Source organism: Hemitrygon akajei, chromosome 16, assembly GCF_048418815.1.
Source record: "Hemitrygon akajei chromosome 16, sHemAka1.3, whole genome shotgun sequence".
In the NCBI taxonomy this organism is placed as follows: Eukaryota; Metazoa; Chordata; class Chondrichthyes; order Myliobatiformes; family Dasyatidae; genus Hemitrygon; species Hemitrygon akajei.
In genome coordinates, this window is record NC_133139.1 from 67,618,380 (window position 1) to 67,633,746 (window position 15,367).

General features: G+C 44.9%; 1 protein-coding gene across 1 annotated transcript in view; it reads right to left on the bottom strand.

Annotated features, from left to right (window-relative positions):
• Nucleotides 1-2,863: 2,863 nt before the first annotated feature.
• The window catches only part of LOC140739663 (adhesion G protein-coupled receptor E3-like), a 55,904-nt gene continuing 43,400 nt past the window's right edge, over nucleotides 2,864-15,367 (bottom strand). The window contains exons 8-13 of the mRNA XM_073068037.1: nucleotides 14,539-14,774; nucleotides 13,407-13,473; nucleotides 11,527-11,618; nucleotides 8,575-8,743; nucleotides 7,005-7,091; nucleotides 2,864-2,949 (exon numbers count right to left, since the gene is read on the bottom strand). Coding sequence (XP_072924138.1) covers nucleotides 2,911-2,949; nucleotides 7,005-7,091; nucleotides 8,575-8,743; nucleotides 11,527-11,618; nucleotides 13,407-13,473; nucleotides 14,539-14,774 — 690 coding nt within the window. The 3' untranslated portion in view covers nucleotides 2,864-2,910. The remainder of the gene's footprint in view (nucleotides 2,950-7,004; nucleotides 7,092-8,574; nucleotides 8,744-11,526; nucleotides 11,619-13,406; nucleotides 13,474-14,538; nucleotides 14,775-15,367) is intronic.

Sequence of the window (15,367 nt, forward strand, 5' to 3'; positions counted from 1 at the left end):
AGTCACTTGCTGTGTCATTTCAGAGGGTGGTAAGTGACAAACACCAGGGTCTGTGAAAGAAATGATGCACAGAGAGATCTTTACTTTCTGGAGACTCCCAGAGATTGGCGTCTAGGTCAATCCCTGGAGGAACTGGATGGCATGGTGCTGAATTGTGTGCGTCACAGTAACATAGTTAGCATAACACTTTACAGCATGCGTGATCAGAAGATCAGGGTTCAATTCCTGACACTATCTGTAAGGAGTTTACAAGTTCTCCCTGTGATCGTGTGGTTTTCCTCCAGGTACTCCAATTTCCTCCCAAATTCCAAAAAGACATTCGGGTCAGGGTTGGTAAGCAGTGGGCGTTCTACATTGTTACCAAGAGAGTAGCAACGCTTGTGGGCTGCCCCCAGCACATCTTTAAGCTGTGTTAGATGTTAACACAAACAACACATTTCATTAAAAACACAAAATGCTGGCAGAACTCAGCAGGCCAGACAGTATCTATGGGAGGAGGTAGTGACGACGTTTCGGGCCGAAACCCTTCATTGTATGTTTCAATGTACATGTGATTAATTAAGCTGATCTATATCTTTACCTTTATCCAAGATGACCAGCAATTGCAGGCTGTTGTTGAACTGGAGGGAAGGATGGGACAAGACTGTAGGGACAGGAATGGACAACAGGAGAACGGGTGTGTGTGTGTCTACAGTGCCTGGGCTGTCACGTGTGGGGGGAGACATTGAGAGCTGTAGGAATGTGACGGCTCTCTGCACCACAATGAATAGACCGACGCAGAGCGGGTCCTCTGGAGAGGAAGGAAAGAAAACCCTTTCATATAGACGCAGCTCTCAGGTGGGGAGTCTGCAGCCCACAATTTCCTGAGGTCCGAGTTCAGAGAGGAGGAGGGCAACTTCTGGAGGACCTGTGAGAATTAGAGAGGCATGGAGACCGTCCCCAAACACAGGCTTGATGATGAGAGACCCAACAATGAATTCACCAAGGGCAGAATTAGAATCAGGCTTAGGACACTGACATTCAGTATATCATGAAATGAATTCTTTTGTGGCAGCAGTACAGTGCAAACATAAAACTGAGTATATGTTACAAAATTAAATAAATAGAGTAGGAGATGACTAGCAAAGTACAATTCATGGAACAGTCATAAATCTGATGGCAGAGGAGAAGTAGCTATTCCTGAAATGATGGGTGTAGGGCTTCAGGCTCCTGTACCTCCTTCCTGATGGTAGAAATGAGAAAAGGGCATGTCCCAGATGGTGAGGGTCCTGAATGATGGACTCTCCCTTCGTAAAGCTCTACCTCTGGAAGATGAAGACCCACATCTACGTTTGAGGAAATGTTTCTTCTTCTCCACCCTCTGATTTCTGAATGGTCTATGAATCCATGAACAGTACCTCACTATTCTCTTGTACTGCTTATTTATGGATTTATTGTAACTGAAGGCCCAGAGAACAACAATAAACTCACCAAGATCCAGGTCCCAAAGGAGGTAGATTTTCACTTTGTGGTCTCCACCGTTTCCCACTCCACCCAGAGCAGAGAGGATGGAGGGGGACCATGGGTGGAGGAAATGTCTATGAAGGATGAGGTTGGGTGGAGAAGCTCCAGAGGTGGAGTTAAGAGAAGTTAATATGACTGTGAAGGTCAGAAGGATGGGGGTTGAAAGGAGAGTTATGTAGAGAGAAGTAGGGGCTTAGGAGAGGTCAGGAATGGGTGTGTACCTTAGCAAAGTCGCATTAACTTCAATAGAAATGAGTAAATAGCAATGTCCTAAACAAGACACTTTTATCTTCAATAGGAGGTTCACAATGGAAGGAACCAGTGGACAATAATGATTGTTCCTATAATTCCCTGTAGGTGCACCTCAACTCACAGAATGGAGGGAGTATCCTTAGGGCAAGGAGGCTTTGACCTGGCCAAAAACAGGGTCTATGGACCAACAGAGAGAGAGATTCCTTCTCTCATTTCCTGAGATTCCAGTTCTACTGGGCCTCCTACAACAGACATTGGTGGAATGGTGGGGAAGAATGGACATTGAATCCTCCAGCCCCTGCACCCAGGAGCTGTGCTGGTTGTGGGGAATATTTGGGCTGGAAGACGGCCTTGCTTGGAGACAGTGAACTTATCTCTGAGGGCGGTGAGCTGATCTAACAGGCTGCGCCAAGAACACATCTCATGGGTCTTCAGATCAGTCGAGGGCAGACCCCTGAAGTAACCTCTGTAGTTCGTGTTGCCACATCCATCACTCTGGTATGACAGGGGTTCATTCCTCTCAGCATGTGATAGTCCACTTTAAACCCTCTTTCTAAAGTTCAAAATCTCATTCACTTTTAATTGTTATACATTGCACTGTTAGTGCAATATGATTTATTTATTTAAGATATTTTGACTTTATGAATTTTGATCAACAGTACAATGATTTTCAGGGATGAATAAATTAGTAAATAAAGAGCTTTATTCCAATTTTTAAAATATCTTATATATTTCTTGTACGGATGGTTTTAAAGGGGATGTAGCACACAAGAGTGGCAGTGAATTTCCACTTATAAAGGCAGAAGATGAGAAGGCATGATGCTTCTCAGGTGATAAGTTATCCAATAACAGGATATCTGTGCAAAACTTGGAAATGTTGCAAAAATACTGAAATTTATTAAAAATCACACTCATAATTTCAACAAACCTCACACATTCCTATACAGACTCACTTTCATATTCACACTTATAGACGTCAAGTTAGATTGTGCCTTTTCACAAGCGCATACAAGCCATATAATTCTGGAGTTGTGCCAGTCCTGCAATGCAGCTCACAGCTCACAGTGGGTCTTGAACCCACAATCTTCAGAGCACGATGCACTGTGAGGGCCAATGAGAATGAAAAAAGATGCTTCACTGAGAAGAATGTTGTCATTAGATCTTGCAGGCCTCTGCTTGGAATCTTTTACAAGTCTAGATAAAACAAAATGAGATTGCTATTACTTGTCTTGCTCCAGACAAAATTGAGTTAAGACCAACTTTGAGGGGGTAGAATTCTTCTATTCACTGCCCTGGGGGTTCTGCCAGAAGAGTCAAAGCTCCTTGGGATTCATGGTCAGCAGGAGGGCTTGAATGGGAACAAGAACCACAGAGTGTTCATCACCTTTGTTGGCCCACAATGGTCTGTTGGAACTCTGACAGCTCCTTGTGTGCAGTAGGCAAAGGATGGGGCAATGACAAGATACCTTGCCGAGACCCTGCATACATCACTCCCAGCAAGGGGAGCAAGCTACCTTAATATTTACTCATCAGATTCACGCATCAGATCTCATGCAACAGCAGAGGGCAGCAAAAGGCAAATGGAGGCAGAAACATACCCAGCATTTCCTTGGATCAGAGCTTTAGCTGTGTGGGTTCACTGTCCATTGTCAGGAGCAGTAACTCCACCAATGTAGGACATAAATTGGTGCAACAACACACACAAAATGCTGGTGGAACACAGCAGGCCAGGCAGCATCTATAGGGAGAAGCGCTGTCGACGTTTCGGGCCGAGGCCCTTAGTCAGGACTAACCGAAAGGAAAGATAGATAGATAGATAGATACTTTATTCATCCCCATGGGGAAATTCAACTTTTTTTTTCCAATGTCCCATACACTTGTTGTAGCAAAACTAATTACATACAATACTTAACTCAGTAAAAAATATGATATGCATCTAAATCACTATCTCAAAAAGCATTAATAATAGCTTTTAAAAAGTTCTTAAGTCCTGGCGGTTGAATTGTAAAGCCTAATGGCATTGGGGAGTATTGATCTCTTCATCCTGTCTGAGGAGCATTGCATCAATAGTAACCTGTCGCTGAAACTGCTTCTCTGTCTCTGGATGGTGCTATGTAGAGGATGTTCAGAGTTATCCATAATTGACCGTAGCCTACTCAGCGCCCTTCGCTCAGCTACCGATGTTAAACTCTCCAGTACTTTGCCCACGACAGAGCCCGCCTTCCTTACCAGCTTATTAAGACGTGAGGCGTCCCTCTTCTTAATGCTTCCTCCCCAACACGCCACTACAAAGAAGAGGGCGCTCTCCACAACTGACCTATAGAACATCTTCAGCATCTCACTACAGACATTAAATGACGCCAACCTTCTAAGGAAGTACAGTCGACTCTGTGCCTTCCTGCACAAGGCATCTGTGTTGGCAGTCCAGTCTAGCTTCTCGTCTAGTAAGAAATTTGAAAGCAGTGGGGGGAGGGGGAAATGCGAAATGATAGGAGAAGACCAGAGGGGGTGGGTTGAAGCTAAGAGTTGGAAAGGTGATTGGCGAAAGTGATACAGAGCTGGAGAAGGGAAAGGATCATGGGACGGGAGGCCTCAGGAGAAAGAAAGGAGGGGGGGGGAGCACCAGAGGGAGATGGAGAACAGACAAACAACTAAATATGTCAGGGATGGGGTAAGAAGGGGAGGAGGGGCATTAACGGAAGTTAGAGAAGTCAATGTTCATGCCATCAGGTTGGAGGCTACCCAGCCGGTATATAAGGTGTTGTTTCTCCAACCTGAGTTTGGATTCATTTTGACAATAGAGGAGGCCATGGATAGACATATCAGAATGGGAATGGGATGTGGAATTAAAATGTGTGGCCACTGGGAGATCCTGCTTTTTCTGGCGGACCGAGCATAGGTGTTCAGCGAAACGGTCTCTCAGTCTGCGTCGGGTCTCACCAATATATAAAAGGCCACACCGGGAGCACCGGACGCAGTGTACCACACCAGCCAACTCACAGGTGAAGTGTCACCTCACCTGGAAGGACTGTCTGGGGCCCTGAATGGTGGTGAGGGAGGAAGTTTAAGGGCAGGTGTAGCACTTGTTCCGTTTACAAGGATAAGTGCCAGGAGGGAGATCGGTGGGAAGGGATGGGGGGGACGAGTGGACAAGGGAGTCGCGTAGGGAGCGATCCCTGCAAAAAGCAGAAAGGGGGGGAGTGAAAAATGTGTTTGGTAGTGGGATCCCATTGGAGGTGGTGGAAGTTACAGAGAATTATATGTTGGACCTGGAGGCTGGTGGGGTGGTAGGTAAGGACAAGGGGTACCCTATCCCGAGTGGGGTGGCGGGTGGATGGGGTGAGGGCAGATGTGCGGGAAATGGGAGAGATGCGTTTGAGAGCAGAGTTGATGGTGGACAAAGGGAAGCCCCTTTGTTTAAAAAAGGAAGACATCTCCTTCGTCCTGGAATGAAAAGCTTCATCCCGAGAGCAGATGTGGCGGAGACGGAGGAATTGTGAGAAGGGGATAGCATTTTTGCAAGAGACAGGGTGGGAAGAGGAATAGTCCAGGTAGCTGTGAGAGTCTGTAGGCTTATAGTAGATATCAGTAGATAGGCCGTCTCCAGAGATGGAGACAGAAAGATCAAGAAAGGGGAGGGAGGTGTCGGAAATGGACCAGGTAAATTTGAGGGCAGGGTGAAATTGGTGGTTCAGGGGGCTCTGTGGGTCTCGAGCTGAGATCACGAGAGGATGTTGTAGGAATCCAGCAATGTGTCGGGCCCTCTATTGTCACCAAGTGATTCACAGTCATAGATTTCCTTCTCAGGAGACCAATCATTATGGATCAGTCATAACATCTCCTCCTCACTGACAGTCAAGGATGTGTGCTGAGCTCATGGCTCTACTCTGTCCAAACTCCTGTGGCTAGGCCCTGCTCAAATACCATCTACTTCATTAGGAGTTCGAGGAGACTCAAGAAGGTGCATCCATCTTTAAAGACCCTCACCATCCGGGACATGTCTTCTTCTTGTTACCATCATCAGGGACGAGGATAGGAGTCTTCTATCATCAGATTTCTGAACACACCATGAACTCTATCCAGCCGCCTTTTGCATTATTTATTTTGTAACTCCTGGTAACTTTTATGTATTGCAGAGTTCTGGGACCAGAAAACAAGTAATTTCACAACATATGTCAATGATAATAAACTTGTGTTGTAGGGGAAAGAATTGTGAGGGTAATAATTAGTAAATAGTGCTGTGTATTGTGAAACCACAGACAAAAGCAGAGACATAAAATGCAGAAGCGAGGACACCCAAGTTTCAGTAACTTCACTAATTATGCAATAGCATGTACTCACTATTGTGATAGAAAATTGGATTTATTGCTATACCTATGGATAATCATTTTATTCTGCAATTTGACCTGAACTCAATTAACTGTCCCTGTAGATGCCATTCTGTTGTCAAAATATAGTTTTACAGGTAATCTCATCAACTGAGAATGTAAAAGCTGCATCAAATTCACGTTCAGCTAGATCAACTTTGCCTGGTTTCCTGGTGTTCAAATGGTTAATTTAATATCAGAGAAAGTATGCAGAATATAGCCTGAAACTCTCACTCTTCTCAGACATCCACAAAACAAATTACACCAAGGATTAATTGACAGGAATATCAGAATCACAAGACCCACCCTTCCCTCTCCCATGCACAAGCATTGACCCCCTGGACTAACTAGTCTATGCCAAACAGGATGTCCTATCCAAGCTTATCATATTTCTCTGATTTGAGCCCCAATTTCTCTGAAAGCTTCCTATCCATTTACATCCAACTACCATTTAAAAGTTGTTTTTGTACCTAACTCAAGCAATTCCTCTGGCTGCTCATTCCACATGTATACTACAGTAAATGTGGCTGAACTGGTTCAGTTAGTTAATGGTGACAGCTCCAGGATGTTGATGGAAGGGACTCAATGACATCATTGAATCTCAGGGATAAGTGGATTGATGTGCTCTTGATGGGGGTGGTGATTGTGAATTATTTCCCATTTCTCAGCCTATGCCTGATTGGAGGAATGAAGGTTCCGAAAACATTCACTCTTTCTCACTCTACAGATGTCATAAGAGACCATCAATGTTTGGGTGGATGATCTTTCATTGGAGGAGTTTTGATGGAAGATCAACAACTCAAATCACTCAATTTATTTCAGCCTCCGTGGACACAGCCTGACCGTCTGAAGGTTTCTGTCTTTCTGGAGAAAGCTTCTCACCTCAGTCGTGTTCATCACCATCTGTGAGGAATCTGTGGTGATGCTTTTCTGTTTACTGGTCAACCATTTCCGTAATTCATCAACCACCTTCAATGAAATGAGAATGATACATTAGTCACACCCAGTTTTAACGAATTTTATTTTTGCACAATTAAATTGTTTGATTCTTTGAGCTAGTCATGAGTTTTGAAGCTGTCTTCCAATTTCTGTTATTTATTTTTGCAATGGTCATCGCTATCTATTTTTGTGATGGTTATGCAAATATCATAATGTGGTTTTGAGTGGTGAGAGAAATCTTTACACACCAACTATTATTTTGTGGCATGCTTTAAAGAATTTGTTAATTCCTACCTAGTAGAATAAAACTACATTTCACTCACCCTTCAGAGTCCCAAAGCCAATTAATTTTATTTAGAATTCAATTTTATATTTTAACTACATCCCATTGGCACCTCCAATGGATCACTCAGACAGAACCAAGTCCACCAAATTTCTTTTATCAAAGAACAATGAAATCATGATCTTTGAAAAAATTTACAGAGAGGTAGAGAGCTTCTGGGTAAGGAGGTAAAAGTTTATCAAGGGGGGATGAAAAAGAACTTTAAGGGCACAATCACATCAGCCTGATCTTATTAAATGGCGATGAAAACCTGAAGGACCATGTGGCTGACTCTTGCTTCAAATTCATGCTTCAGTAAAAGACTCTCTAACCATTCATCACTATGATGATTATATGCGGAGAGTAAGATCAGGAGGAGAAATTCATAGAGTTGTGGAGTCATAGAGCAATACTGTTTGGATAGAGGCACTTGGACCCGACAAGCTCATGCCAACGATGGTGCCCATGCCGTTATTCCAAATTCCTGTGTTGCACCATCAGACATTGAAGCAGAATTAGTCCATTCGGCCCATTGAGTCTGCTCCTTTCAACCCATGACCCTCAAATCCCCAACCCTCCGTGTACATATCCAAATACTTCTTAAATGATACCACTGTACCTGCCTCAACCACTTCTTCTGGCAGCTCATTCCATTTACTCACTACCCTCTACCCCTCAGGTCCCTTTTAAATTTTTCCCCTCCCATCCTAAATCTATGCCTCTAGTTCTGGTCTTCTAACCATGTGGAAAAGCCTTATCATCCATCTTATATATGTTTCTCATTCATTTAAAAATTTCTGCAAGGTTGACTCTCGTTCTGCTACATTCCAAGGAACAGAAACCTAAGCTGGTCAACCTCTCCCCATAACTCAGGCCCTCTAGCCCTGGAAACATCCTCAAATATTGTCTGCACTCTTTCCATTTTAACCACTACTTTCTGATAACAGAATGACCAAAACTATACACAGTATTCCAATTGCATCCTCACCAACAACTAAAGAAACTGCAAACTACTGTTCAATCTCCAATGCTCAATGCCCTGACTAATGAAGGCCAGTGTGCCAAATGCCTTTTTCACCACCCTGTCCACCTGACACTGCTTTCAAACTCATACTCCTAGGTTCCTCTGATCCTTTACATCCCAGTTGCCCAAACATTCGCAGTATGTGTCTGTAGGGAAGAGATTCTTACCCAGCGATTGAAAACACAGTAAATAAGGAAAACGAACAGACCCTGGAGACTGTTGATGACCGTGAATAAGTGGGAGAACACTGCAGTGCTCTTATCAACTTGAAGTATTCCAAAGATCCACGTGGATCCCAAAACAAACATCCGTGCTGCAGCTTTAATGGTTAGGGTTCTGTAGAGAAGAAGGAAAAAGAAACCAGGTGAATGAAAATCACAGGAATGATGAAATTCCTTTCATGTGGGATCTTTCATACCCACAGGACTTTCTCAGCAGCCAACAGCACATTCTTGTGTTTATTGGATACATTGCTGGGCCCCAGGCATCACTGGAAAGGATATTGCTTATTGCATCAACACTGCCCTTGAGAAGATGGTGGTGTGTCACTGCCTGGAAGTGCTGCTTTCCTTCTGGTGCAGGAGCTCCATGAAATGGTGGGAAAATGAGTCCCAGGATTTAGACCCAGTTACAGCAGAGGAGCAGTGATATATTTCCAATTCAGGATGCTGTGTTACATAAGACAGGAAGCAGGTGCAGAAATTGCCTCTTTGAACCTTCCCTGTGATTTGGTAAGATCACGGTTGGTCTAATCTAATCTTGGCTTCCACAATGCTCTCCTGTTCTCCACAAACCCATTGACACTCCCATTTGTCAATTTCTGCCTTAAAAATATTCAGTAACTGCATATATGCATCATTCTATGTCAATTCATTATCTTTCAAGTTAAGAAGTCTCTCCTGATTCCACTTTGTAATGTGTCACCCCCTATCCGGAAAGTGTCCATTACTCTAAGTAATGAACACCATCCTCTCACACCTTCTCTATCCCCTTCATAATCTTCAATTTTGCAAAGTGGGCCATTCTCAACCTTCTAAACTATAATGAGTGAAGTTCCATTCTGCTTAAATGTCTCTCAAACATCAACCCAGCCTAGGAATCAGCCTGGTAAACTTTCTCTGCAGTGCACACCAGTTAATTTGTGCACAAACAGCAACACAACAATGTGAGATCATCTGGTCATGTTAATTTTGAGTAAATTGACCTCTTCTTTTCATGAAGAACCCAGAGGCCAAGAGTTGGGTTTGGAATGCCTGATGCATCAGACACCAATGATAGGCCAGCGGGTTATTGTCTTTGGCCTGTGATCAAACCTCAGTGTTAGTAGAAAAGATTTGATCAACTGACTGCTAGGGCTCCATGCTAGTAGAGCTTGGGAAATAGGGCTGATATGCTTCAGTTATGTTTAGGGTGGCTGATGGATTTGGTTGTGATGCTACCACATACCCTCTGGCTCCATAAACAAGAATGGATCCTGAGGGTGAGTGGGAAGAAGCCTTCAGAGCTGCTGAGAATCACCTCATCTGTCTATGCAATCTATCCCCAGAAGGAGTACTTCTGTCATTAAGAAACATCCAAATCCTTCGGAAAACCCAATGGCTCCTCCTTATCTACCATATTTATTATTAGATTCATGATAGGAACCATGAGCTTCCCTTCATGATACAGTGTTGGCTCTGCTTGGTCATGCTCAGATTATTGAAGTGTCTCCTGAATGAGACCTTAATGATGTGTCCCATCTTTTAGTGATACCATCAACCTTACATTGTCTGTGCACCCATTCCTGATCATTGGGTTTCAGGGTAAGTGGCAGCAACCGTGTCAGTCCTGACACTGTTCTCAAATGGCATGGATGCAAGTATATTTCCCCCAGGCATCTTCAGCCAATGACTGAACTCTGGCCGACTAGCTCCCCACTTCCAATCTCGCATCGGCAGAGATCAGCACCATGGACAGAGACCCTTGCTGGGAACCTGCTAACTCTCACCCCATTTACTCACCAGGAATCAATTGTAAAACAATATACTAGTATTAAAGATAGAGTAGATTTGCTGTTACAAATCAACAAATATCATGACATACACTCAGTGGTCACTTTATTAGACACACCTGTAAACCTGTTAGTTAATACAAATATCTAATCAGCCAATCATGTAGCAGCAATTCAATGCGTAAAAGCATGCAGACAGGGTCAAAAGGTTCAGTTGTTAATGAGAATGGGAAAGAAAATGAACTAAGTGATTTTGACTGTGGAATAGCAGTTGGTGCCAGATGGGGTGGCTTGAGTATCTCAAAATTTGCTGTTATCATGGGATTTTCATGCACAACAGTATCTAGAATTTACAGAGAATGGTGCAATTTGTTTTAATCCAGTGAATGGCTGTTCTGTGGGCAAAAACACATTTTTAATGTCAGCGGTCAGAGTAGAATAGACTAACAGGTTCAAGCTGTAAAGAAGGTAACAGTAACTCAAATAACCACACATTATAACACTGAAGTTCAGAACACACAACACATCAAACCTTGAAGCAGATGGGCTACTGCAGCTGAAGATGTTGGTGTATCTAATAGATATGCCTAACAATGTGGCCGCTAGTATGTCTGTGATAATAAAGTTTTTCAGTGCTAACAAACCTGATTCTGATTCTGAAAGGTGAGGTATGTGCAAGGAGATCTTGGTGTCCCCTCCCTATAGTTATCTAAAGAGGATACAAGTGCATATATTTACTCTGTAACATCAAGGATGCCTCAGACATTTGGGACCTAGCCACATGGGTCATGTGCCGTTGGCTCTCAGTAGGAGTGTCTCTGTGTTTTGCCAGATCATGAACAACAGCAGCTTCCATGTCAGGACTCTGCCCCATGACAGGGTCCTGAGAGGCTGGGCTAGTGATGAACACATAGTGGAACATAGAACAGAGTACATGGCACAATACAGACCCTACAGCTCATGATATTGTGCTAAACTTTTCACCTTCTCCAAGATTAAGCTAACTCTTCCCTCCCACATAGGGCTTCATTCTTCTTTCATCCATGTGCCTATCTAAGAGTCCTTCAAATGCCCCTAATGGCCACTATATGCCTCATATCATCTTATATACATCCATCAAATCACTTACTTGGTTTCCTTAAGCTTCGACACCTCCTTGTTGCGCGAGTTGAAATGGCGTCTCAGTAAGTAGAGAGTTGAAAATAAAAGGACTGTATTGACCTGGAAAGAGAGAAAGAGAGAGTGCGAGAGAGGGAGAGATTACAAGAAAGAAAGAGTGTGTGAGAGTGAGAGAGTGTGTGAGAGAATGATGGAGGGAAAAAGTGAGAGAGACTGAGAGAAAGACTGATTTTCATGAGCAAGACAGAACGGATCCCCCAAATCCCACACTGAATCCACCCCTCCTACTTTCCATTCTCACTCACTGACACTCACACTTAACTCCTCAATGATCTCTCTTTCTTTATCTAAAACTCTACTTGTCCCCACAAAATGCTGCAGCATTGATGCAAAGAAGTACAGTTGATATTTTGGGCCAAGACCCTTCAGCAGTACTGGGGAGATTCAAACTTCTCAAGGGTAGATATCCCTGGAAGTGACTTAGCAGCGTAGTAATTAAATCACAAACAAGAGTAAATCTGCAGATGCTGGAAAGCCAAGCAACGCACACTAATTGCCCCTGAAGAGTCTCGGCCCGAAAGGTCGACTGTACTTTTATCCACGGATGCTGCCTGGTCAGCGGATTTCCTCCAGCATTATCTGTCCGTTATTTCAATTTTCAGCATCTGCAGCTTTTCTCTGTTTCTGCTTGTCCCCCTTGTCTCCCCCTCAGACTCTCCACTCATATATTTTGGCAAACCAACTTTCTTCTAGTTGTAACCCAGGAGATGGGGTTTTCCACATAATCTGGATCCTAGGAAACCCAAGAGAAGAATTAACTGGGAATTGTTCACCCTTCACCACTGTGATGAGTCATTGGGATCTGTGAGATGGGAATTCCAGGCCAGAAGGTTGGGAAGCAGCCCCCAGTTTCTCTGTTTCTTTCCTCCACCCTGCCCTGAATCAATGACCCGGTGCCCCTCAACCTGCCTATTCCTCCTCACTGCTCTTCTTAATTATGCAGACAGACACAACCAAACCCAAGGACTAGGCCCACCCTACTCAGTGATAATTAATAGGACGATGAAGATGGTGGAAAGAGATACCATACTTCAACAACAGGAATTGCTTTTAGATCAAAATCTTTCATCATCTCCAAAGTGTGAAGCATTTGATGAACTGTCCCAACACTTGGGGTAAAGTGGTATCTAATCTGCAAATGTGCCGATGTCTCAAAGGGACGAAAGCAACCATGAAGATTCCGTTATCACTGGGCCCAGTGCACACACGACTCAGAGAGGGTCTGGGGGTGGGGGGTGGAACTAATGGAGGAAACTACCCAGGATGTGCAGGCTGGGTGCATCCCTTGTGTTGGTCAGTGGCTGGAGTTCAGGATAACACAGGGTTCAGGTTGATGGGGGCAGTGACACAGGGTTTGAAGAGAAAGCAATAGATCAGAGGTCAAAGGCCAGCCCCTAGGTCAGAGGTGCGATTCACACACACCTGAGGGCCAGGTTCACTGATATTTCTTCAGTTATCAAATGTGCTGACCACGCTGAGTGTCAGACACATTAACATTGAGAGGACACGATGCTTCTCACAGTCCGTGAGTGATTCGTGAGGGGTTGTTACACTGGACACAGCCCCACAGCAGAGGCACCACCCTTGACTGTGGTCCTTCCCCACTGAGCTTTTGCAGTGTCTGCACCGAGCTTCAGTGCATCCCCCAAGCTCGTCCTTCTCAACCCTGGGCACCGAGAGACTCCAGAGCACAGTGATATCTGGTGTCTGTGAACCCTGGGCATAGAGACACACCATGTAGACACACACAGGGGCCTGAAAGTGAAGCACACAACAAGAGAGAACCCTGGTCTGGAATGGCTGGTGTGTAGAGAGAAACAGGAAGCTTACCAGAATCACGAAACAGACCGGACCCTGGAAACTCCAGTTAAACCCCGACTCGTGCTTCAGCCAACAGCTGTGAAGATGGAAGAGTTTCGTCACTGGGTGGCAGTCAGTTTGTGAAATACATTGAGAACATCAGCGGATCTACATTGCAGGAAATTGGCAGCCAATCTCTGCATGGCAAGATCCCAAACAATAGCAGTGCGCTGATGACCAATCAATGCCATTGGTTAAGGGACGTTGGCCTGAATGTGGGGAAAAACAGGCTGTGTTCTTCTTTGATATAGTTTTGTTTGATAAGTTCTGTCTGTCTGAAACTACAGACAGGACTTGACTCTGATATCTCCTCCAATGACAATGTGACTCCCCCTCAGCTCTGCACTGGAACTCAGTCTCTGTCCAGAGTTGGGCATCTGCTGTAAAACTGGCAGGGTGGAGCCATTTAGCACAGAATGGACTTGAGAAGGACGGGGAGGGGCACCACCCCGTCTCCCCCTCGCTCCACATGCAGAGACTAGGGTTAATAGTGACCAAGTCCAACAGCATCGGGCAGCTGGTGTTTCAACAGAAACCTTGTTTGTCTCTCTCATTGTGGCCATTCCCCGAAGAAGTTGAGGAAATGATTGGCCATTAGCCTATCAGCTCTGCAATGTTTTGTGATGCTGGGATCTCAGCCAAACTCACTTCTGCAGGTCCTTGGATAGAGATCAGTGGGATATCAGGTCACTGCAAACTCTCCCCTTTGATCACAGGTTAACAGGCTGCCGAGGTGGATGGACACTTGTTCTATCAGGGTGTAAAGACTGTGGACCTAAACTAGGGAAATGGGATCCAGTCAGGGTAGATTGAGATGCCAAATGGTCTTCTCCTTTTCCCCTATGATTCCTGGGATTCTCCTCTGGCCCATGGCCAATCTCAGACTTCTCAGTGGTTCAGCAACTGAGAAAGCATCAAAGGGGAGTTGATGGGAATGTATGGGAGGATAAGATGCAGGGGTAGAGGGAGATAGGGAGAGGGGCAATGGGACTGATGGGCTAAATCTGCATGAAGCCAGCATGGACCAGATGGACCAAATGGCCTCTATCTGCATCACTGTCGGTTGTATCACTATCACATTTCCTTATCATTTAATACTCACTCAGTCTCTGTTCCATAGCCTTCAGGGTTTATTGCCGCTGAGATAATGACGATCAAAGCAGGAACAGCATAAGCAGAAACGTACAGGTATCTTGGTTTGATGATATGTCTGCGAGTGTAATTGGTGACTGTCAGGTGACTGGATGTGATAAAAAGCTGCAAACTGTCCAGGAACATCCAGACGAAGACGGCAAGGAAGAGGTAATGCAGACACCCGGCAATCAGGGCGCACACAACCTAAAGAAAGAGACAACACAGTGGATAGTGAGCAGCTCGGGGCAAAAGCAGAGGGCAGTCAGAGACAGGGACGCAGGCAGGAACATGCAGAGACACACAGACGGTTACAGACAAGTGAAAGAAACAGAGAGAGATAACCACAGCTAAAGATATTCACACGGACACAGTGAAAAACACAGAGTCAGAAACGGACTGACATTGGAACTGGAACACAGAGCGAAACACAACGTTTTCCAGCTCCCCCTTACGTCTTCTCTTCTCCTCACCTGCCCATCACTTCCCTCTAGTTCCCATCCTTCCACTTCCCCCAAGCTCCACATTCCTGTCCGATCAGATTCCTTTTCCTTCAGCCCTTTAACATTTACACCTATCACCTCCCAGCTGCTGTATTCGTACCCACCCCCACCACCCACACTCCTTCCCCATCACCTCATCTCACCTATCACCTCCCAGCTGCTGTATTCGTACCCCACACTCCCCACCACCCACACTCCTTCCCCGTCACCTCATCTCACCTATCACCTGCCAGCTTGTATTCCTTCCTCCTCCTCTCCCTCTGATTCTGACATCTGCCACCTTCCTTTCCAATCCTG